The following is a 25,536-nucleotide window of genomic DNA, read 5'->3' on the forward strand; positions in this document are numbered from 1 at the left end:
GTAAGTATGTATGTATGTATGCATGTATGTATGTATGTATGTATGTATGTATGTATGTGTGTATGTATGTATGTATGCATGTATGTACAAAAGACCGGGGTGGGTGTAATCTTGCTATAGTATTTCTGCATTAACATAATTTTTTTGCTTGCGCTAGTTTTTCCTTCAAATGAGAGCGTCAATATTCTTTTACATTCGTTGACCAGATTTCATAGTTTTGTCTTAAGGCGCTTCTGGACACGACCTACGGACTCCACCATTTCTAGAATGATATCACCATATTTTTTTTATGGATTACTTTTAATCACCTTTTTATATGATGATGTATTGTAATATCAAATCTATTGATTACAAATTAAATTTCGTTTTTTAATTAATTTTTTAGTTATAACCATCATTTGTACTGTTATTATTACTGTTCTTTAAATCGCGCTTCTTTTTTTTTTTTTTTTTGCAATTCTTTGACACGATGTGATCGTTAACACACTTTCGTGAGTTTATTGCAGTGACAGTGACATTCTGCCATGTACCATATACTGACACGTAACATGATTGATATTGGTAAGTGGGCTCACAAAACCAGATTTCCTTAATTTGACCAATAGTTTTTTGCATACTTTGTTTAGCAACTTTTTTATAGACTCTATCTAAAGATTTTGGAATGGAGTTATAAGTTTTACGACTACTGAACAACATTTACTAATAATTCAAAACCCAAGCTGACTTTTCTAAACGCAGTCACGTGTCAAAAATTTGTTTAAATTTTTTTTCTTGAATTTTATTATCATCAAAATATTTAGTCGAGTTTATAGTCAGAAGAGTTAGATTCAGATTTTTTAATTTTATTTACACGATTTGCGCATCAACTCATTATAGATAAAAACTCGTCAACTCATCATTCTAAAAGAAAACTAGTCAATCAAACTATCGTCATTTGAGCTACATTCTTGACAAAGGAAAAATTATTAAAAAATAACTTTAGGAGTTTATGCTATTATTTTCGTTATCATGCAAATAACTTCAACGAAATCTAGATTTTTAATTTTTGGTCCTTGCAGACTATTAGATTAAGGTTTGTTATCACATTCAGAATGTTTATCTTCACTTACAAAACATTTTACAGCGTTTCTTTCCTCTTGATAGATCCTTACTACTTTCCATTAATTAATTTAAGAACAACATACAAATCGAAAGAAGTAAATCTTTTATTAACAAAACAATTTTGCTCTTGTAAGCAAACTTTTATACAACATTTATATGATGATAGACCTCGAAAGGCAGTTTAAAATTATCATACATTTTACATAACAGTTAAAGAAAATAATTTTTATTTCAAGACTTTGCATAAAATAATCAAAACAATGATAGCTTATATTAATTTTGAAACTGTAGCTAAGGTGTTGCTAAGGATTAATTTGTATATGTACCTAACTGAATGGAAATATCAAAATATATATAAGATAAAACTTTTTTTAAAAACTAAAACAGAATGAAGTTTTATAATAATTAAGATTGCAGATTTTTTTTTATTAACATTTTTTTGTTTTGTTTTTGAACCACCTTTTGAATGGGCATTAAATCAAAAGCAATTTTGTGTACAAAACAAAGTAAACACGAAGTCGTAAAAGAATACTTATTCTCAGTAAATCTTTATGTAAATAAACTCTTACTGCTTAATATTAACTTTGTTTTAAATGTGCAGTTTTATTATTCAAATTTCCTTCTGTTATAGTATGTATAGTATATATCTTTAATATATATTTATATTTCTAACAGTATAGGATTAAATAACGGTTAGAAATAAATGTATTTTTTAAAATTAAATTAACTAGCGTTTATCTTTTATTTAAATTTATTTATAAATTTAGTATTTATTTAAATTAACTAGAAATTATTTAGTTAACGGTTAGAAATAAAGTTAGTCAATAAATTTAATAACTTCAAAAACATAAACTATCGGGAAAATATGTGATATTCAAAAACATAGACTATCGGGAAAGTCTGTGATCAACTGAAGAACAGTTTTAAAAAGCCCCAATAGAGTTTGTTCTCTGAAACATCACAATTTACTTATATTAGGTTGATATGATTTCTGAAAATCCATTATTTAATATAAGATTAAGAAATTATGAATAAATATTTAAAAAAATACTTAAAAAAATAAAACGCCTTAATATAGCATGAGACTATTTAACAACGTATGTGCAAATAAAAACTGTTTATATCAGAAAATAATTGACAACCAATAGAATTTGCTCTAATTTGTTTTAAAAAAATTGAACAGTATAACAAAGAGATGGCATATTATGGAGTGACGGTTTAAAATTTAGCTTGCATCATTCAGATTGAAAAAGAAATTATGAGATGAGAAAAAAAGTATATGCGTTTAAATCCGAAGTATTAAACTAAATAATTAAACATTTAAAGTTTGTTTTAAACATGTTGATAGTAAAGAATGATTTTGGGATGTTTTAAGGCATTTCTAGTTTAGAAATATAAAATCATGGGCATCGCGGATCTTTAAGATATAATTTAAATCATTCATAGAGACAAAAAAAACAACTAAAAAAACTAAATCAAGCAAAATGATTCTGTTGCAAAGATATATTGCGCAATACATAATACAAAACCAGTCAAGTTTTGTTCGACAAAAGCAATCATATACAAAACTATTTCTAAGCAAGAATTTTTTTTTTATTGGTTTCACAAAGAAAGAATTTTAAAGTTAAAAAGATAATTATGATAGACCTGCTCCAACTAAACTTTCTGTTGCGGCGTGCCAACTAAACTTTCTGTTGTGCCTTGAACATTTAACTGCGTCTACTCCATACGAAGCAGTTAGGAAACCAGTAGAGCAAGATGCAGCCGTGGGTCTATAATATTTTGCACTGTTTGTGTTATCATAATGATTACCCGCATGATTTTTTAACTTATAAGTTAAAATATTTGAAACAAAAATAAAAATTCAAAATTTTTAAATTTGTCGTTTGGTCGTGATCAAGACAATTTTTATTTCTATATGATTTCCGCTACAAGACTGTTTCAGCTGATGTTTATCAAATATGTTGCAAAAAGTATCCAAAAATCACTGTTATCCACGACGTACTATTCTTTAACACTATCTGCGTTAGTAGTATTTTCTTAAAAAATAAAAAATAAACTTTAGCATCTTAAATCACGTTTGCAATGTCTCAAAAAACTTATTTATGGTATTTATGACTTTAAATTAATATATATATATATATATATATATATATATATATATATATATATAGCTTTACTTTCATCTTGTTATTTTTAAGAATAGTTATTTTAATTAAAAAAAATTTTGCCTCATTCGCTCTCATGCTTCTAGTTTTCTCGTATGCAAATGTTGATAATACTGTTGTATGTTATAAGTGTACGTGTGTGCGTATTTTATATATGCTACTTTTTTGATCCCAAACAACAGCTAAAATGATAAGTGAATAAAGAATAACAAATCAATCTTGGAGTTAGGAAAAGAACGTATTAACAAATTAAAGAAAGCATACTGTTAGCTCGTGTAAGTTTCTTGTTAAGATGACTATTTAACCAATCATATAAACGATTAAGATTTTGATTAGATTTTTTAAAATACTTCGCAAGTTATATATATGTATATATATATATATATATATATATATATATATATATATATATATATATATATATATATATATATATATATATATATATATATATATGTATATATATATACATATATATATATGTATATCTATATATGTATATATATATATATATATATATATATATATATATATATATAGATATATATATATATATATATATATATATATATATATATAGTATATATATATATATATATATATATATATATATATATATATATATATATATATATATATATATATATATATATGTATATATATATATATATATATATATATATATATATATATATATATATATATATATATATATATATATATATATATATATATACTATATTTATATATATATATATATGGTTATATTATTTATATATTATTATATATTAGTATATTTATATATATATATATATGGTTAAAAGAAATCAGTTTTTACATTTTTTATATAATAAATTAATATTAATTTTTACTTATTAGAAAAACAAAATATTTAACAATAGAGAAAAACAAAGTTTTAAATTTTTAGAGCTGTCCAAGGCTTTATGGTTTGTTTTGGAGTTTGAAAGTTGCTACTGGTTTACTGCTTATTTTAAAGGCACTCAGTTGAAGTTGTTTTTTACTTTTTGTTTATCTAAGTTTATTTTTGGAAAAAATATTTATTAATTGAAAAAAAAATCTGTAAGCCTTGGGTTTATTTTGAATATAAATATATATTCAACTTAAATTTGTGGAAGCTTTGAGATAAGCCTATGAAAAATCTAGAAAAATAAGGACATCAGCTGTAAAGACTTAGAGGAGACGAGGACGCATTGATCGATGCACTAAGTGTCGCGCTCCAACTAAAAAAAGGAAATAAGTTAATAATCAGAGAATCATTGAATATTTTGAAATAATTTTTACAGAGGATATCATATATTCATTTCTTTAAAATAGTTAGGTGATATTTTCCTACAAAAAAAACAGATTTTAGAGTGAAAATTTTTTTTTTTGGTTCTTTGATGTAAAATTTTTAATTCCAAGTGAATCATTCAGATCCTAATTATGAATTCTGCCAGAGTTAGTGCATTTTTAGAACAATCGTTTACCTGCGGTCGTTTGATAATGTAAGTATGATCTTTAAATGAGTTTGTAACTATTTTCCTTGAATTTTTCAATACACCCCTTATAAGGTGTAATCTAATGCTTTTGTAATGACTGCTAAATAACAATTCCATGTGGACAGTTATTAAAGTTTTGTAAATTTCTATATGCACAACCATTAATGATTGCAACACCTTAATTCCCTAGATTAATTCCGTACGAAGGAATTCTCAAGAGAATGTGTATAAAAGCCGCATCTTTATTGATTCAAATGTTACAAATTCATCCGTATCCTAAAGCTGCTTCACGGAAATCAAACATTAATAATTGAGGACGACGTAAGAGTAGATCTTTAATAGCCACAGATACCTCGGAAAAAGAGGCACTTGCAGCTGCAAAAAAAGCAAGAACTTTTAAAGGAGCTTACAAAAAACAATCAAGAAGAAGATTCTACAGGGAGAATCTCATAAAAAGCAATCCTTTAAAAATCATTGTCAGATGAATCAGTAGACCTGCAAATTTTAACAATAATACATGTAAACTGAGTACGTATAGCCTTGATGACGATGGATTTAATGACAGCAATGCTGATAATTTTGATGTGCCATAATGTGTCGTTTTAAGAGCACGATATATTTTAAGTGCGATTTGGATGAATACTAATTGCAATAATTTATTAATGAAAGATATACTATTATTGTTGAAATCGCGTATTTATTTATTTGATGTCCATGATCTCCCCTACACATGTCTAAAGTCACCGGGGATCGAAAACTTGACAAGCATTTTTAAAATAGTGAACATTTGAACATTAAAAATCAAGAAATATAAAAAAAATTGAAAAAAAGTTAATATTGCAGAGTTGATTGGTTGCAAAGTTTTATAGGAAAACAACCAGAGTTGTTTCTACAGAAACCTGAACCAACTGGCTTTGCTTGATCAACTGGCTTTAACCGACACATTATAGGAGAATTTTTATTAAAATTAAGCGATAAAAATTTGATCCTCACTGTTTATCAGTGCTCATTGTGGAGAAAAAAATGTAACGGGATGGTATTCGGTAAATTAAAAATACCATACTGCCTAATCATTGTTATATGAAGCAATTTATAAAAAGGTGGCGGGATGGTTTATTCTTTATAAAAGGTTAACGGGATGGCATCTCGCCTCACTTCGAACACTGCTGTATATATAACACATCAGCGCCTCATAAATCATTAAACTTTGCTCTGTATATAAGTTTCTCATTACAAAATCCAGAATTTATTATACCAGCTTTACAAATTTGCCCACATTTATTATAGAAAACAAAACGGAGATGTTATCTTTTAATTAATGCAATTTAAGTCTACTGTAAATAACTGTATAAATAGGAGTCTGTCTGACCGTGAGTAAACTACTCGATTCGATTTACTTTATTTTATTAAACTACAATAAAATAAAGTAAAACGATTGTTAACATATTTATAACAAATGTTTTACATAATTATTTTACTTAAATATAACAATTTACTTAAATATAACAGATCACTTAAATGTATGCAGATATTTTTATTGTCAATATGACTATATAAAACAATATCTTAAACGTGTGAATTCATACATTTAGGCATAACTGGTATTTGAGAAAAGATATTGAACACTAAAGAACATAAAACATAACACCTAAAGCATTTGGTAATGTACCAATAAAATATTTATAATAAAAATTGTTGGTATTACAAAGTAGAACACTCATGTAACCATTATTTTAAAAATAGTGACCGAATATCAAAGTAATCGGTAACGCTTTGAGGTATAAGTAGCAAAAAACTGACAAAATTTAAACTAAAACTGCCATAAATCTTAAACCAGTCAACCAATTAGACTAAAATTTTGTCAAGAGTTTGGTGTGGCTATAGGCTACATTTGCACTAATTTTAATCAAATTATATAGAGTGGTTCATATTCTACAAGTGTTTTTATTGGCACACTATGAAGTCAAAATTTTACTCAATTTGAATATAAATTAAATTTTTTCCGCGGACAAAATTAAAAGATTTCAAAATTTGCATCACAGGGTACCTTGATGTGTACGCTATCTTTCCGTATAAGTGGCGTTCTTGGGTCAGCTAGGTAGGCATTATCAGAATCCGTGCTAACCACGTGAAAAAGGATAAGCTATGGCAGTTGAATGAGATTAAGAATATTTTGAAGGATATACTTATATATAATACAATATCTTTTTTTAAACATATTTAATATACTACTTGTGGTATTTAAAAAAAATTTGATGTAAAAATAACTTTAACTAAAAACCTTGAAGAAAAGTTATGAGCCTTACATAATTATTTGTATATAATAATTTAAAAACAAGACTTAATTCGTTTATTTAAATCAAATTTTCAAAATATGAAGTTTACAACAGTTATTTTTAAATATCAAAATAAAAATAATTGCTTAAAAAGAAAACATAAATCTTAAAATATTTAACATAATTATATTTACAACTGTATAAAATAACATTCATTGAAATATAAAAAATATTTAGCCTGAAGCAAAGTTCTTGCATATTAAAAATAAAAAACACTAGTTTAAACATTCGTAAAATGAAAGCGATCAATTCCTCATTATATTACTTTTTATTGCTTTTTTTAAATACGTATTTTTTTATTATATAAAAATTCTTAAAAATATTAAACAACAAACGCACTCAGATCATGGAAGTATAAACGGATGGAAGTTCATCAAATTGAAAGTTAGCGAAACTATGCTTGTAACCTTTTGTTCATTTAACAAAAGAAAAATACATCAAGACTGTACTTTAACGTACGTCAATTGTCTATTGACCCAATGGAACAAATAAAAGACCATATTTGTTTAATTTGACTCACGGCTATTTATCTTTGCATTGCGATCGATTTCAAGTCAAAGATTTTATATTATACAGAGTTTAATATAAATATTATTTGAAATGGCAACTGAAGGTGTTCTATCTATCATTGATATTGAGGATATTGAAGGAAAAGATTTTTTATTTTTGCTTGAAGGAATAGAAGATGAAATTGAAGTTATAATAGATGATGAAGAAATCGATTTCAGTATAAATGAAGGTAAATTATGTGTTTAATTAGTATATAATTATAATTATAATATTATTATAGTTTTTTAAAAACTTCAAACATTTATATTTTATTTTACTTACACTACCGTTTAGTTTTTATTTAATTTGAACATTTTGATCATCTCTCTAAGAAACATTCGAAAAAGCTTTTAAAGTTACATTCCATTAATTCCATTAGAAAGATTGAAGAATATTTTTAGTGATTTGTTTTGGATAGTAATCGATTTAACATCCAAGGACTTAATTTTAAATTTGAGTTTTGGTCTGCTAAAGTCGCTTGGAAATATTACTGCATTACTTGCATCCAAAATCAGTACAAAAAGAGAACTGTATGGAAGTTGTTTTAATGATTTTATTGGCTATCTTTTGTTGAAAACGCTACCGATCTTGAATTTATATAGTTCTACAGCTGTATCTCGAGAGAAAATTTGCAAACTTCTTCATAGCTTATGTATATGTGAAAAACTAAACAAAAAGTTTTATAGTGCTCTTAAATATTAAATATTGATACAAATGATCAGTTAAATTTGCAACCTGCTTATATGCCTAAAAATATTGTTATTACAAAAATGTATGAAAAATCTTTAATTTGGCGAAATACTATAACTAGAACTAACATTGATTGAACAGAAAGTATTTTATGTTGGCGAATTCATTCTTTTCTCTTTAATAAAACATTATAGATTTAAAGAAAATTCTGTTGCAAAAATTGTTTGTCGCTGCCTTCATGAATGGCAAATTAGTTCTGGTGAAGAATTTTATTTAAAAAATGTAACTTCATAGACAAATTAATCGAGTTAATCGAGGAGGGCTTGTTTGTATCAACAATGATTTTTATATATTCATTTTACACATAGAAAATGTTGCTAGGAAAATTCTTAATAAGTATATTTTTGTGAAATACAAGGGGAAAGATCTTCGTGATGTATTAACTAAAAAACTCAGCAAGAGTGAGCTTATAAACTTATTATGGTCTTCATTAAGTAGAAACTTAAATAGCGATTATTTAATGCAAATATTAAAACAGGTAATATTTAAAAAATGGATATCAATGCAAGCAAGGTCTTTTTTAACTACTATAATTAACTTGATGAAAAGACAAAATCTTACCAAAAATATTCGTTTATACTTCCATGCTCAGATTAAGTATATCTCTTGTCAAACTTCTATTGCGACGGACTCACTTACGCAAACGTAAAAAAAAAAAAATTCATTAAAAAATGACATCCCCATACCCAAAGCCTAACCTTCAGTCAATAATAAAGTGCTTTATTATTATTATAGTTTATTTTAATATTATTTAATTACTGACATAACTAAATGTTGTTTAATTTTTTAATGAGCTTTTATAAAATTAAGAGAAGCAGTAAAATAAATGTTAATTTATAATGACAAAAAAATTCCAAAACAAAAAACAAAAACAAAAAATTTTGTAAACCACTGTTTAAAAATTTTTTCTTTATAAAAACGTTTAAAATTAAAGTATTTCTTTAATAATTAAAAACAAAACTGCTTAGACCATATAAATTGACAAATTCAAAAATTCTAACGAAGCGTGTCAAGCATGATTATTCTAAAAATTCGAAGCATGCCAGGCGGGATAATGACACGAAAATAGAGCTATGTTTCAAACTTTCTTTTGATTCCAACCCCACCATCCATTATAAACATTTCTAGTTGATAAAGCTGATTACACAGTGGCCAAACCATTTTCCACTTTTTTTTTTTGCAAATTTGTGTTTTGTTACTTTACTAGTTTTTGTTAGTTGACTAGTTCAATACTCTTCTGGTTTGCCTAAAAATATTATAAAAATAAGAAAAAAATGTGTGTGCATAGTGTCATCCCAGCCGGCATCTCTACGTTGTTTCAACGTTTAAATTTGGTTGAAGCGTTGTTTCAACGTTGTTCAACGATGTCTCAACGTTAAAACAACGTTACGATTTAAACGTTGTTTATTTAACGTTGTTTCAACGATAAATCAACGTTGACAAAAAAACTTAATTATAAAACAACAGTCCGTTGAACTGGTGCTTAAAGTAAAAATAGTTATAGCGAAAAAGTAATAAAGCAATATTTTAGTATACTGTGCAAAACAGAGGGTGTTTAGGTGTGAAACTTTGAATTTTGAATTTTCAAAAACGTTTTATTTAGTATTCAAATTTCTACATGTTCTTAAGACAAAAGAAATTAAGGGCTTATTTAAGAAACTGGCAAAAATGCCACTCTAATGTTCTAGCTCTGGCAGAATCATCTTCTAGTAGTGAAGAAGAGAAAGTCAAAAAATATAATGACAATTCAAAATTTACACAAAATATTAGTTAAGTAGAAGAAGACAAAAATTCGGAAAGCGATTATGTGAAAGTGAAGAATTTCTTTATGATTATTTGTCTCAAAGTGACAATGATACTGTGTTTTTCTCAGAAGAAATTAAAAAAAACAATGTTTCTTTTAATCATAAACTGGCGAAATAGCAGTAAAGCACTGCTGTTCACGTGAATAAGTAAACAAGCTGTTAGCTATACTGATAGCAGAAGCCTTATGCTATCTGCAGAAACAGCTTTTTGTATACCAGTCTCAAGACCAAAATAACAGTATTGACCACCACACTTGCTTTCGACAGAAACTGATTTTGGAGCCTGAACAAAAGTTCTTTTATCTTTCAGTGAGGATAAGAAAAAAAGAAACAGAGTACCAAAATTAGATAACGTTGATAAGTTTTCGATGGCTGAAGGCAGTATGTTATTAATTATTTTTTAGTGAACTTTTGTTTAATTTTATTAGGTTTGTATTAAAGTTCAACAAAAGTTGTTTTGTGAAACTATTTTAAATTATAGAGTTTCAAAAGAGAGTGTTATATTTTCTTACTGATATAAGAAATTTCAAAACACAGTGACAAAGCCTGATTATAATAGTTAATTCATAAGCCAAATAAGTTTTATTTTTTCAGTAGCTAAATTTGTTGAAGTGGACAAGATATTAGATGACGAAAAAAACACAATCATCAGAAGTGAGTTTTAATAAGTATGTTATTAAATATTTACATCATTTAGTTTCAGAGCTTTTTTTAATTTTATATCTACAGCTTTATGTTAAAACTTATAATAACTTTTAACTGTATATATTAGAATAATGGCTTCTTATTTGGTAGTATAATTTCAATGGTTTAAGGGCAATTAATGTTAAATGTTTAGTTTCATTTTCATTAATATGATTATAATACATTATGAGCGAGGTTAGGCAAATTTTACAACCAGATGCTATTCCTGGTGTTAACTTGTTATTCAGATCAGGACTGATTATTTTTTTCTTGTTATACTAACAGAAGTTTACCAGACTATATGATGCTATGAAAGGTATACCTTTATAAGATATATAAAACTTTTTTATTTTATTTACAGCTTCTTCTATTCAATACGATGAAGCGACTGAAACTTTACTTGATGGCATTTTGTCTGACTTCCTAAAATACGCTCCATTTCGAAAAGGTGGCGGAAAAGAAAGGAAATTAGATTAATTGTTATAAATATTTACATATATTTCAATAAAGAAATATTTTCTTGTTGTCTACTAATATTTTGTTTTCAGTGTTAATTCAACATTACCAAAAAAAAATTTCAGTTATGAAAAAACGTAGGATTGAGTTGATGTTTTAAGTAAAATAAGAAAAGCTTAACTGATATAATATTTTTATTTTTAATAAAAACAAAAATACTTATGATATGGTATTAAAAATTGGTATTAATATTAATGTTTATTAGATGAAGATGTGTAAAAAATAAGTTACAAGTTATTCTTTGGTCTTTAAAATTGTTTGAATGATAATTTATTATTTATTGAGATGTTTTCTTTTTTAATTTTTGTTGCTTTAAAATTTTCAATCAAACTAAGTTATTGTTGTGTGATATTTTATAATAAACTTTATATTATATTTTGTATATTAGTAATGAATATTATCTATTTTTGTTCAATATTCCATATTACTCTTATGTACTTAATTATGTTTTAGCAACCTGGGATTCTTTCATTATTTTTCAATGATGCCTTGAGTTATTTAAACATAATATATTCAGAACTATGCAGATTAATAGAATAATAAATATATTCAGAAAAATGAATTTAAAATATAATAAATTTATAAAATCAAGAAAAACTTATCTTTGCTAATAATGTCTACTAATATTTTTGTTTAGCAAGTATCATGTTATAAAATGTCAAGATTTAGCTAGTTTAACTAGGCCTGTTAGTACACTTATATTATGGTTTATTCATTTTTTTATTAGTTCATATAATATTTTCAAAATCAAGTATGTGGAAAGGAGCTGTTTGGAATGAAGATTTACAAGGAGAAGGTGTAATTCCACCTAATTGGATTTGTAATAAAACTGTTTCTTGGCCTCCAGGTACCAAAGCATTGACTGCACTAAAATGCTGAGAAGAATTGGCTTAAGTTTCCACAAATCAAAACTAAATTCTCTTCAGGTATTACATCTATATATTACAATTATTATTTTTTAAATAATTTTGTTAGGAAGAGTTATTTTGTTGATACAAAATATATAATATATATATAACCATTCATATAACTATTTCAATTCACAGAAAGCAAACAGGATTGTGAAAAATTTGAATTTACAACTACAAACGAAAAATGTTATAATGAGAATGTCCTCCAGTTGTTCATTGATCAAATCTATAAGTAAATCTATAGGTAAAATATATATATAATTTTGTTGTGAGTGCTCGATGAATGATATCAGAGCTATATAATTGATTTTTTGACAAGATTAAATAAAAATAAAAAATACATGTATTTTTTTACCTGATGATTGCTAAACGCATGAAACTTTTAGTAGTAAAAAATCATGTAGTTATTTTTATTTAATCTCGTCAAAAAATCAATTTTATACATATACATATATATATATATATATATATATATATATATATATATATATATATATATATATATATACTAATACATAGTTATATATATACTAATATATATACTAATACATAATTGCTCTGTTTTTAAAAGAAAAGAGCAATTATGTATTAGTAGAAAATCACTTAACAAAAATTTTTTTTCATATTACATTGTGTTTCATCAATAAAGACTCATCATTTCTGATGAGTCTTTATTGATGAAAGTCAGTGTAAAATGAAAAAAAAAATTTTGTTAAGTGATATTCTACTAATATATACCTCCAAACCCAATACTAATTTCTACTAATATATACCCCCAAAGCTGTCATATAAGCATTTAAGTTGACACATTTAGCAAGTTTTGAACTATAGTTGGCTAATTGCAAATATTGAGGACCTTTTTTTGTGTGTGTCTCTAGTTGGCAAAAAATACATACAATCCCCTCCCCCCCTTCCCCATGAGAGACCACTTCGGGACGGCCCTGTCTAACAGTTAAATTACCTTTTAAAAATTCAGAGTTTTTTCGAAAAAATTTTATGGCCTCCACGAATATGAAGGGCGAAGGTGGAAAAATATACTTAGAAACACTAATTTATATGGCTTTGTAAATGGAATACCTTTATAAGTTGTAACACCTTTCCATTCATTATATTTTTTTCAAGTTTGCCTTTTTTGATTTTTTTTTTTAATATATTTTTTTTATTTACAGCTTCTTCTATTGTATTCAATGGAGCAAAAGAAACCTTGGTTAATGGAATATTGTTTGATTTTCTAAAATACGCTTCATTTCAAAAAGTTGATGGAAAAGAGAAGAAATTTGTGTAGATTTTATTCAATTATAAGTAGATTATAATCAATTATTTGTAGATCTTATTCAATTATATGTAAATATATGTAATATTTAAATATATTTTTCAATAAAACAACTTTTATCTCTTGCTTTAATAATACTATTTTAACTACACTAAACTGAAAAAGTTCTAAATAGTCTAAGTATAGACTATAAGTAGATTTAATATCCGTAATATACCTCAATAGTGTAATAGAGAAGTACAACAGCACTATTGGACATGCATACTAGGGTGGAGCGATTTTGAAAGTTTTTGAAATTTGATTTGCCTGAGCAGCAAATCAATATCTTTTGGTGAAAAAAGAACCTTACTCTTTTTTTTTTTAGTTTAGATGAGTTCTTGAGGTTCCTCTTTGGATTCTAAATTTTTGATGGGTCCTAATATTGTTTAAATTTTTTTTTCTAAACTATATCAACTTGATACTTAAAAGAAGCAAAATAATATGCTGATTTTGAAAATAATTTTTGTTTTTATTAAAAAATTAAAATTAAAAAAGTAGAGTTGTTTTTTTCATTAAAAACTCCCATCCTCAACAAAACGGGGGTTTTAAGGTATATTTTTGCAAGTATTTTTTTCACTAAAAAATTTTTTTAATAAAATTATTATTTATGAAGCAAGCATTTTTTTCTGCTTTTTTTGAGTCCAAGGTTGATATGGTTTAGAAAAAAAAAAACTCAAAAATATTAGAACCTGTCAAGAATTTAAATTCCAAAGAGGACCCTCAAGATCTCATCAAAATCAAAAAATATTTTTTTACTTTTATCTTATAATTAATAGACATTGATTCGTGTCTCAGTAATATTGGTTTTTAAACTCTTTTTTTTTTGCTATGAAAATTGCTCCACCCTAATGCATACTACGTTTTGATGGTGATCTCAGTTTTTATCAACGGTTTCTGTGATAACAAAACGTTTTTTAACAGCCAGTTTAAGGTTGATAAATCAACTTTTTAAAAACTGTCATTCTTATCGTTGTTTCAACGTAAAATCAACGTTATTGTAACGTTTTATTGCGTCGAATCAACGTTGATATAACGTTTGAACCTAACGTTGATTTAACGTTGATAAATCAACGTTGAAAAAAACTTTCATTCTAAACGTTAAATCAACGTAAATTCAACGTTAGGTTTCAACGTAAGTTCAACGTTATTTGCCGGCTGGGATATTTTAAAAAAATTTTAAATTTCTAAATTTTAAATAAAAATCAGTATTTGACCGCCCTTTGCTTTAGTAGTTGACGATATGCTAAACGAGAGAAAATTGAAAGCCGTGATAATTTTTTAAATTTAATTCAGTTAATATAACATCGCAAAGACATATTGTATAAATTTTAAGCGATGCAACACAATAACAATATTTTATTAAAAATGAAATATTGAGTAAGCGTTAATTTTTTGTATAAGGTGTGACTCACGTCGGGAACACAACAAAGACAACATTTTGATTTGACTCCCTTCATACTCTACAATTACAAAGTCATCCGTTTTTCAGCGTAATTAAATCTAAGTCTGAAGAATGTTTATACAATTCAGAATCTTCACCATCGCTTAGTTCAGGAATAAAAATTGATGAGTCTGAATCAGACTCTTCATACCGTTTCCTTTTCTTTAATTTTTGCTTAATTTTGTTTTTCTTTTTTTTTTCCTCTCTTCTTTCTTTCCCTTTCAGCTGCTCTTTCTTGTTTCAGTCTTTCTATTTCTTTTAATTTTCGATTTTCTTTGGGAAATACCATTTGCCAAGTTCCCCAGACACTACAGCGGGTATTCTTTCTTTTGGGTTTTTCTTCTGTGGCTTTTTCTTGCCAGCAACAGGGGGACAGAATCTATAAATTTTAAATGGATATGTTATACTTGACTGTCCAGCGATTGCAGTATCTTCATTTCTTTCAAATATGAGAGATAGTACATTTGATAGTCTTGCGATTGTGGTATCTTTATTGCCTTCAACTATGGGAGAAAGTCTCTTAACTACTAACTCAGTTTTCTTCCACAACAGGAAAAGTGTCAGAAGGATCCTTTCCCAATTAATTGTAGATTGCTCAAACGATTCCAATTTTTCTTTCCCTATTCTCTTACTCAAGAATTGCAATCCCTGCTTAACATATTTCAAACGTGAATGTATGTCTTCATTTGGCACAACATTCTGCACAGTAATTTTATTTTTATTTCCTGGAACCCTCGGTACGGTTGGATCTCAGGAATAGAATCCACACTTGCGGAACTGTCGGCCAACACAGAATGAGTAACATGCTTATCCATTATTTCTTTTAGCAGTTTAGCAAAATCTTTTTTCTTCAAGATGGGGTCATCTAAATGATTGCTGCGCCACTCATAAACATGTTGCTTTCAATTTTCTTTTAATGTGCAAAACACTGAAACATCCGTAGGCTTTGAAGTGTGCGTGGCATTAGGGTATAAAGCCACTAAAATAATCCCACTTTAATCGTAAAACTGACTTGTTTGCATACTTAAATAGGAAACATGTCTATCGACAAATAAATTACAGGAAGAGTTATATAATTTACCTTAAAAGTCATTTTTTGTAAGAATCAGGCAGTCAATGGAAGTGACCTCCTCCAAATTGTTTGAATTTTTTATATATTGATCAGAATATAGAAAAAACCTGTTGGGGAAAAAAAAAATTTTAAAAAATGTTTCGTTCACTCGGAATCTGGGCTTAAATTTTTGAGATCTTTTTAAAAATTTTTAGACATTTAGTTTTTGCCACCTTTGAACCCATTTTTTTGGCAAGGCAAAAAGTTGCACATAGCTTTTGTAGTTAATATCAGACGTAACCCAAAAGCTCTCTCCAAAAAATATAAAAAAGTTGCGTGACACTGTGCGGTTGGCTAATTATCATAGTTCAAAAGTACAAAATCAATCAGTTTTGTCAACTTTTAATCGGAGTTAATTCTAGCGGCGAAGTGTTGCACACAATTTTTCTTTTAGGATTTGAAATTATCAAAGGTATTGAGTCTAAAAATGCAAAGAAAGTTATGTGATACCTAAGGCCTATTAATATATTAAGGCTTGAAATTGGAAAAAAATGTTTTAGTATACTTACAAAATGAACCATTACGGCAGAGGCGCTTAGTTTTGTAAAAATGTAAACATATCCAACTGTCAATACAAAAAGGTCCTAACATAATAATAAAAAAAATTCGTGTGATCTTTAGATATTAAGTTAAAAATAAAGGTACAAATTGTTAAAAATGATTAAGTACGAAGAGATATTTTTTTGGACACACAGATGAGGTTTTCGCTCACAATAAAATTTCTATCATCCAAAATTAGCATTTAGCATTACACAAAACATTGCACGTAATGTTAAGAAAAAATTTAAGCGTTTCTGACTATGATATAGAAATCATAACAATTGAAATAAATAATAATAAAAAACAATACATGATCAGAAGTGAATTATTTAAATTTACGTCATAACCAAATAACTTGTGGTGATCGAATGGAAGAAAAATCGCTGATATCACGATTGTGGAGAAACAAGTTAGTGGGCGGTTGTTTACTTTACCATAAAAATGTCTTAACTTTATTTTAACGATCTTTAAAATTTGCATTAATAGAGTAGATATTTTATAATTGCTATTGAGAAATAGGTACTGCATAAATAGAACTTGTTTTTATTTATGTTGTAGTATGAAACAAAACAAATATTTTTATGAAAACTGTTGTTGCTTTTCAAAAGGAAATTGTGGATCATTCAAAAAACATAAAATTATAAACAAAATGTTCTACATTCATCAGCTGGGAGATGTTGATGTTAAGAAACACCACATCAAATTAAAGGTAATTATGTATTTTAAATTTACGCAGACTGTAATATAATTTTTATAATTACATACTTTATAACTTCTCTGCAATAAGATTTTGAGATAAAGTTCTTTAAACAAAAAAAAAAAGCTCTTTTAATTAATTCCTCACTCTTTTAATAAATAATCACTAAATTAATCACACTCTTGCAATATTGTATTTTAATAATAACAACAATGTATTTCAAACTTGTAAACATTTTTCGTGAAGAGTCAGATTATAAACAATGCTTTAAATGACACACTTAATAATTGTTTAAAAAATTGTTTTTAGGTCATGCGATTAAACGATAATAATATTTGGGAAGAAAATGGACTTATTGCAAATAGACTTAAAAGAAATCTTGAAAAGGATGAACAAATATGTGCTTTTCACCGGTACACGTTTGGTATTGCATGGAGTCCTCCAAAAACATGCTTTCATCCTCACCATCTAAATATAAAAGGAAAAAAATCTCCCGCTTTAAGGGCGTCACCAATACATGTCGTCATATCAATGTCAAAGCGATACAATGAAGTATTTTCAGTTGGTGCAATGCTGTGTTTTACCCATTTAAAGCAAGAAACTGCTTTATCTAGAGTCAACGAAAACACCAATTTATGTACAGAAACACAAACACAACAAGAACAAACATATATGACACCTGCTACTCCAGATGAAGAATTTGATCCCGGTGAAATTAATGTTTCACAGGAGATTTTGGACTAATCTCTAAGAAGCCGTGAGAGTGTAACTGAGGTTCTTAATGCAAGTCCAATAAAATTTAGATTAAAAAGGAAGTTCGAATATCTGGAAGATACTACTAAAGATAAGTTAAAACGCAAGTATGTTCGCCTAGAAAACTTATTAAAGAAAAAATTTGCGGAAGCTGTTGCTCCTGGACAAGAGGAAATACTTATAGATTTTCTTAACAGTAAAAATGTTGATGAAATAAATAGCCCTCTCCCAATTGAAATTATTCGTGCTCAGAAAGTATATAAGCAAAGTGATTCCATGGGAAAGTTAGTTATCCTCTCATTATTAGACCATACCAAGTATACCAAAAAGTTTATAATGAACACATTTGAGTGTACCAAACATCGTATAGAAACAGCAAGAAAATGGCATGCATCTCATAAAGGGTTGGCATTTCCAGAGAAGAAAGTATTTGTCCGATCTAGTCTTGATCAAACAAAGTGTGAACATTTCTTAGACTTTATATTTACAAGCGGTATTTTGCATGATGTTGCTTATGGAATAACCAAATTAAAATACGACAGCGGTGAAGAACAAAAGATAGTGCATGCAATACTGACGACAAAATATAGCCACGCTATCATGTTCTATCGAAAAAGTTGTAGTGAAAACAATTATATACCATTATCTGATTCAAGTTTGTGGAAAGTATTGCATGCAATAAAACCTTCAAGTCGAAAAAGCTTAGCTGGATTAGATGATATTACTGCTTCAGGCATGAATGGTTTTCAAACATTACAAAAATTGGCATAAAGATTTAGTTCTAAATCTCTCGAAGCTGCCCTTGAAAAAGGAAAAAGGTATTTGAAAACAAGTTATCAAACCAATTGTAGTGTCAATGACTCAAACATTTCTTCTCATAGCTCAAAACATGCCTTATCAGATCCATCTGAAAAAAATCTTCAATCCAACACAGAGATATCAGAAGTGGTATGTGCCGATTGCTATGATTTGTGCAATGCTATCGAGATGATCAAAGAACTAACAATTCAAAATTCTGACGATGCTGATTCTATTTATGATTTGGAAATTGCTGTAAAGGATGTATTCAACTACATAAAACACCTGATGAGAGATTCTCAACAGAAAAAGGCAAAAATCGAAGCTTTTAAGCAATTAAACGATGAAACTGCTTTCTGGCTTAAAGATTTTTGTCAAAAAATTCTTCCGGTTCGATACAGAGAGGGCCAAAGAGAGTATTTTGGCAAGAAAGGAATGAGTTTACATGTGGATATATTCTTCATAAAAATAGCAGGAAAGTTATTCAAACGTGTTTACTTTACTTCAATGTATAGGTGTGATCAGGGAATAGGTGATGTTGTGTCGTTAGCCACTGCAGTTTTAGACCAATTCAGAATTGATCAACCGCATATCAAGAAAATGTTTACCAAATCTGATAATGCCGGCTGCTATCAGGGAAATCTTTCAGCTGAAGCAATCTACAATGTATGTAAAGAGAGAGATATAAAGTTGCTGAGATATGATTATAATGAACCCTGTTGTGGAAAAGATCAATGTGACAGGGAGAGTGCAGTTGTAAAGACAATTTTAAGGAGTTACGTTGACTCTGGTAATAATCTTTTGACTGCTGAAGATATACACAAGGCTATGCATTATAGTTTTGGCGCTAAAGATGCAAAAGTAGCAGTTGCTCAAATTAGCAATGATAAAACTGTAGTTACTGGACCAAAGATTAAGAACATTAGCAACTATCACTCATTTGAGTTTGGTGAGAAAAGTATGAAGATGTGGCGTTATTTCAATATCGGTGAGGGAATTGAACAAGAGTATGGAAATCTTAAAATTCAACCCTCGATTAAGTTGTTGTTGCCATATAGCAAAACAGATAATTCAATTAAGCGTAACAAGTCACTTAAGGAAAAACAGAAAAGAAGTGACAGGCAATTATATTCATTAAGATTTTGCACTGAAATGAATTGTACCTTATCATTTGAAAGCGATGCTGAGTTAGAAGAACACATGCTATCCGGTCTTCATACAGTTCCGAAATCATTAACATCATTGGATAAAGTTCGCAACTCGTTTGTTCATAAGATGAAAATTACTTCACAACTAAATATGCCAATTTCTTCATCCTCTAACAGTGCTTCCGTAAAAGACAAACCACATTGCATGAACATTTTTCTATTGCAAGGTTGGGCATTACCAGTTCGAAGTTCTTTTAGATTTTCAAATCAGCAGAAAGAACTGTTGTATAAATACTTTATTCGTGGAGAAGAATCAGGTAATAAAATGAGCCCTGAGCAGGTTCACATGCAGCTGAGGAGAGAACTTCCGCCTGATCAATATGTAACTAGCCAACAGATAAGATCTTCATTTTCAAGGTAGGCATTGTTGCTATCAAAACTTTTGCAAATTAGATTATGTTTCTGACTGTTAAATAGTTCTTTTACAAATATGAAATTAAAATTTAGGTGAAAGTTATAATTTTGTGTGTTTGTTTACATATGTTTAAAAATATGTACAATTGATATTGTTATAGATTTAGTAACCTGAAAAGAAAAGGTAAGCTGGTAGAACCGACAACAGAAAATAATGAAAATAGTCAGGTTAACGATAACAAAGAAGTTTATGGCGAAAATGATGACTTTAATCTGGCAGGAGACAATGAAGATGATAATAAATATGAGGAAGACATCGCCAATCTAGCAAAAGAAATTTGTCTTGTATGGAAAGTGAATGATTGGGTTGCTGTTGCATATGAAAAACAATGGAATATTGGATATATTGTGGAGGTAATATTATTCAAAGTATATATTAATTTCAAGTTTTTATTTTGTTTTACAAAACAGTGCTCTAAAATAAAAGGAATATAAATAAAATGTAAAAATAATTTCAGAATGACATTATATAAGACTTTACAAGTTTTATTGAATGTAAGCAAAGTTAAACAAATCATAAACTCTTTATTATATTATTTTAAATGTTGCGCTAATACTTTTAGGTATCTATAATTGGAATCAGAGTTAATTGTATGATTAACGGGCAAGAGAAGAATACTTTTCGCTGGCCAGTTACTACCGAGAAGATAAATAACCAAACTGATAAAATTATCTGTTTAGTAAATGCTCCTTTTCTAATCAGTGGTTGTGGCGATTATTCATTATCCGAAGAAGACTATAATACAGTCATATCATTATTCTTAGAGAAACTTACTGCAGCAGAGTAGAAATTATGTGTGATGTGGTGGATAATGTGTGTAAATGACTCTATTAATAAATGAAAAACTAATTTTTAAATGGAAAAACATTTAAATGTTTGATTTATGTTTTATTTAATTAGCAATATAGTTATCTTGATGTTAGATTTTTGTTCAGTTTTTAATTCATGTTATATGATGCGTGTGACAAAATCACACGAATTTTTTTTATTATTATGTTAGGACCTTTTTGTATTGACAGTTGGATATGTTTACATTTTTACAAAACTAAGCGCCTCTGCCGTAATGGTTCATTTTGTAAGTATACTAAAACATTTTTTTCCAATTTCAAGCCTTAATATTTTAATAGGCCTTAGGTATCACATAACTTTCTTTGCATTTTTAGACTCAATACCTTTGATAATTTCAAATCCTAAAAGAAAAATTGTGTGCAACACTTCGCCGCTAGAATTAACTCCGATTAAAAGTTGACAAAACTGATTGATTTTGTACTTTTGAACTATGATAATTAGCCAACCGCACAGTGTCACGCAACTTTTTTATATTTTTTGGAGAGAGCTTTTGGGTTACGTCTGATATTAACTACAAAAGCTATGTGCAACTTTTTGCCTTGCCAAAAAAATGGGTTCAAAGGTGGCAAAAACTAAATTTCTGAAAATTTTTAAAAAAATCTCAAAAATTTAAACCCAGATTCCGAGTAAACGAAACATTTTTGAAATTTTTTTTTTTCCCCAACAGGTTTTCTCTATATTCTGATCAATATATAAAAAATTCAAGCAATTTGGAGGAGGTCACTTCCACAGTTTCAGGAATTTGCCTGATTCTTAGAAAAAACGGCTCTTAAGCCAAGGGTGAAAAAAAAAGTTTGCCAAGAATTCACAGGCTCATAAAAAAACTTTTATAAGTATTTTATAATTATTAAAATTTGTTTTTGAATTATCTTTAATTTATTGGGAACTTTTGACTTGCTTTTTTAACTTTTATTCCACACTTCGGCTTCAGCTTTTGCCATTTTTACAAATGGCGGACTATTGTTATACACAAAAAAAAAGCGGCTTCATTTTTTATCCAATAAAATCCCGCAAGTTAGACATCAAGTTATATAATATATAATTGCTTTTTCCTAGTGCCCAACCGGAAGGAACGCTTAGCGTTATTTACATAGGCAGCCGCTTATATTTGCAGATCACTAATGGTGTTACAGCACTGCCGTTAGCATTGCCAATAATTAGTACTGTGAGACACTCTCTGTTATTTGAATGAGTTTGTTGATGTATTATCTTATTTCCCTTTCTTGGACTTTAGTTCCTTTCGGGTTAAGAAAAAAGGCGGTCTCATCGCAATTAAAAAGCCGTGAATGGTCCATCAGGACTTGTAAATATCTTTTTTTTTAGTATTCCTCAACTTCCATGAACCACCGTAAAATATTGTCCTGTGTCACTGATGCATGGGAAACTGTTAAGTCTTGGTTTATACATTTAGATATACTTTCACTTCTTCTTAAAAATCCATGTCCTCCCAGGACGATTGTTAGTAAAAAATTTGTATCTACTAAGGTCAGTCACCAAGTGTTGTACATCTTGAAGTTGTTTTACAGTTACAGGAAATCCTGCTTCAGCCCTTTTTAGGACCCAGTTAACAATAATTATTACCTCTTCATAGATTAGGATGGTTTGAGGTCCCATTTTAAAAAATATAAAAACAAGTGTAGTTTGCTAAAAAAACATGAAACATGCATGTTGGATGAAAAGATAAACAAAGGAATTACTGAGTAATTGACCCCCCCCTGATCAATTACTAAATTATTTAAATTTTCTGATCCAATATATGACCACCCCCATAACTGACTACAGATGGCAGTAAACAGATAACAAATATCTTTTAATTAATATCAAACATACTTATTCCAAAATAAAATCATGTAATCTGAAAATAAATGGTACTGACCTTTAAAATTAACTTTGTTTGCGGCTTCTCTTTAGAAAACTGCGGAAAAAAACTAAAAAAAATAGACAAGAGCATAGCACATTAATATTGACTGTAAACCATCTTTGTTCAAAGCTGTAAAATTTTTGCCGCGTTTACATTTGTACCAAAAATGGTAGGAGAGTATTTTCCCAATGTTTTTCAAACCGTTCTTTCCATAATAGGGCTTATTTTAACAATTTTTCTTCTAAATGATCAATTACTGGCATATGGCCAATTACTGGTACCATTACCTTATACAAATACTATAATTAGAGAAAAAAACAAATACTATAACTATAGCATAAATTCAGCAAGAAAAATTCAACAAAAATCACAACTTTTTAGTTATCGTACTCTTCTAAATAACTCCACTACCAGTACTAAGCTAACACCAAGTACTAAGTATTTTACTCAATGATTCAAATATTACAATTAGAAGTAGACTTGGTGAACTAAAAATTTAAAAAGCAATAAAAATGTTTTATTAAAATTCTGCCCTAAAATGTCTTTTTTATTATTTTTTTTACATTTTTAAGTTGATTTTTACATTAACTAAAAAAAAATATTTTTTCAGTTGAGTGTTGATTAACATACTCCAAACTATAGTCACTGCCCAAATGCCATTTTCAAAAAAAAAATTATACTATGACATACCCTAGTGTATTATTTTAAATTCAATCTTTATTATAATAAAAATTCAAAAGAGTAACAATACACAGAGTTTCATGTTAAAGCAATCTTTTAGACTTTATCAAACGTATCACAAACCTTATATATTAACTCCTGAAAGAATTACATAAAAAATTTAGTATGCGTGCATCCATATACATACATAAATAAATAAATATAAATATATACATATATATATATATATATATATATATATATATATATATATATATATATATATATATATATATATATATATATATATATATATATATATATATATATATATATATATATATATATATATATATATATATATATATATATATATATATATATATACACACACAGGCCTCGGCGGGCTTTTGCAAAGTCAAAAAAAATGTTGTGCTGTTTACTATCCAATGAATTAAATTTTTTTAACGTTGCGCATTTCATTTTAGTTACAATGATAATTAAACTTTTGAGAGAAAAAAAAACTTTTGCGAGAGCTGTAAATTGCTCCCGTAAACCGTTTTAGGGGAGTGTGGCCGAGGCCTGTATTATACATACATATATATATATATATATATATATATATATATATATATATATATATATATATATATATATATATATAAATATAAATATATATAAATAAATATATATATATATATAAATATATATAATGATATATATATATATAAATATATATATACATACATATATATATATATATATATATATATATATATATATATATATATATAAATATAAATATATATAAATAAATATATATATATATATAAATATATATAATGATATTTAATATATATATAATATTATTTACATATAGGGTAGATTAGGGTAATATGAGCACCTTAAGCAAAAATTGGAATAATTTCAAAAATAATTAAGCTGGATCCAAAATTTTTGCGAATAAAAAATATTTAGGGATCCCTTCTCATGATCCACTTAGATATTTGGGCATCCAAAATTTTTTCTTAAAAACACAGAGGTTTTAAAAAAGTAACAAAAATGCTCATATTACCCAGACCACTTGGTAATATGAGCTTTAAATTAGCTCACAAAAAAACATTAATTTTGTAAAACAAATATCAACAATTAGAACTAATTTTTGGAATATAATGATTAGTTATTAACAAAACCTATCATTAAAAGATCAAATTTTAAGCCACTTTTTGTTGAAACAATACTACTATGTTTTCCGCAAGTAAGAAAAAAAAAAAATTTGTTCGTTATTTTTTCAATTTTATCAACTCAAACCTTTGAATGATAAAAATTCAATATTTTTAAATTTAAATTACAGAAAAATATTTAGTATTGTTAAAATATTAAAAAGTTTTACTATATTTTATTTTTATTCAAAAAAACCAATTAAAACCACTGCTTTTTTAGGACTTTAAACAAGGTAATTTCAATGAAAATCACTGGGTAATTTGAGCATGCTCATATTACACAAAAATGGCATCTTTAAATAAAGTCGAAACTAAATAATTCTATGCATTGTTTTTCAAGCCAAAAAGA

At 27.3% G+C, this 25,536-nt stretch overlaps 2 protein-coding genes and 1 long non-coding RNA gene across 6 annotated transcripts in view; 2 read left to right on the forward strand and 1 right to left on the reverse strand.

Moving 5' to 3' along the window:
* Window positions 1–9,282: 9,282 nt before the first annotated feature.
* LOC105847626 (uncharacterized) overlaps window positions 9,283–25,536 on the reverse strand; it is a 29,395-nt gene continuing 13,141 nt past the window's right edge. For 2 of the 4 annotated variants that reach the window (XR_010642605.1, XR_010642606.1), the window contains 2 exons: window positions 23,320–23,371; window positions 9,283–9,649 (listed from right to left, as the gene is read on the reverse strand). The gene's annotated coding sequence lies outside the window, so the exon portion shown is untranslated. The other 2 variants (XM_065813980.1, XM_065813981.1) reach the window with 2 other exon arrangements.
* LOC136088894 (uncharacterized) lies at window positions 12,038–13,610 on the forward strand. The gene is made up of 3 exons (XR_010642607.1): window positions 12,038–12,334; window positions 12,455–12,563; window positions 13,489–13,610. It is a non-coding gene; the product is annotated as an uncharacterized LOC136088894 (long non-coding RNA).
* LOC136088893 (uncharacterized) lies at window positions 17,213–21,512 on the forward strand. Its single transcript, XM_065813979.1, has 4 exons — window positions 17,213–17,432; window positions 17,730–20,536; window positions 20,695–20,947; window positions 21,157–21,512. Exons 2-4 carry the CDS (start codon window positions 19,161–19,163, stop codon window positions 21,379–21,381), a joined length of 1,854 nt encoding a protein of 617 aa, XP_065670051.1. The 5' UTR covers window positions 17,213–17,432; window positions 17,730–19,160; the 3' UTR covers window positions 21,382–21,512.

This window comes from Hydra vulgaris, chromosome 12 (assembly GCF_038396675.1).
Source record: "Hydra vulgaris chromosome 12, alternate assembly HydraT2T_AEP".
Lineage (NCBI taxonomy): Eukaryota > Metazoa > Cnidaria > Hydrozoa > Anthoathecata > Hydridae > Hydra > Hydra vulgaris.

Excerpts from the sequence above, each read along its gene's own strand:
- LOC136088893 (XM_065813979.1), top strand. The coding sequence starts at position 19,161 with ATGATCAAAGAACTAACAATTCAAAATTCTGACGATGCTGATTCTATT. Across the intron at positions 20,537-20,694 it reads ATAAGATCTTCATTTTCAAG|ATTTAGTAACCTGAAAAGAA; the intron begins GTAGGCATTGTT and ends ATATTGTTATAG. Across the intron at positions 20,948-21,156 it reads ATATTGGATATATTGTGGAG|GTATCTATAATTGGAATCAG; the intron begins GTAATATTATTC and ends TAATACTTTTAG.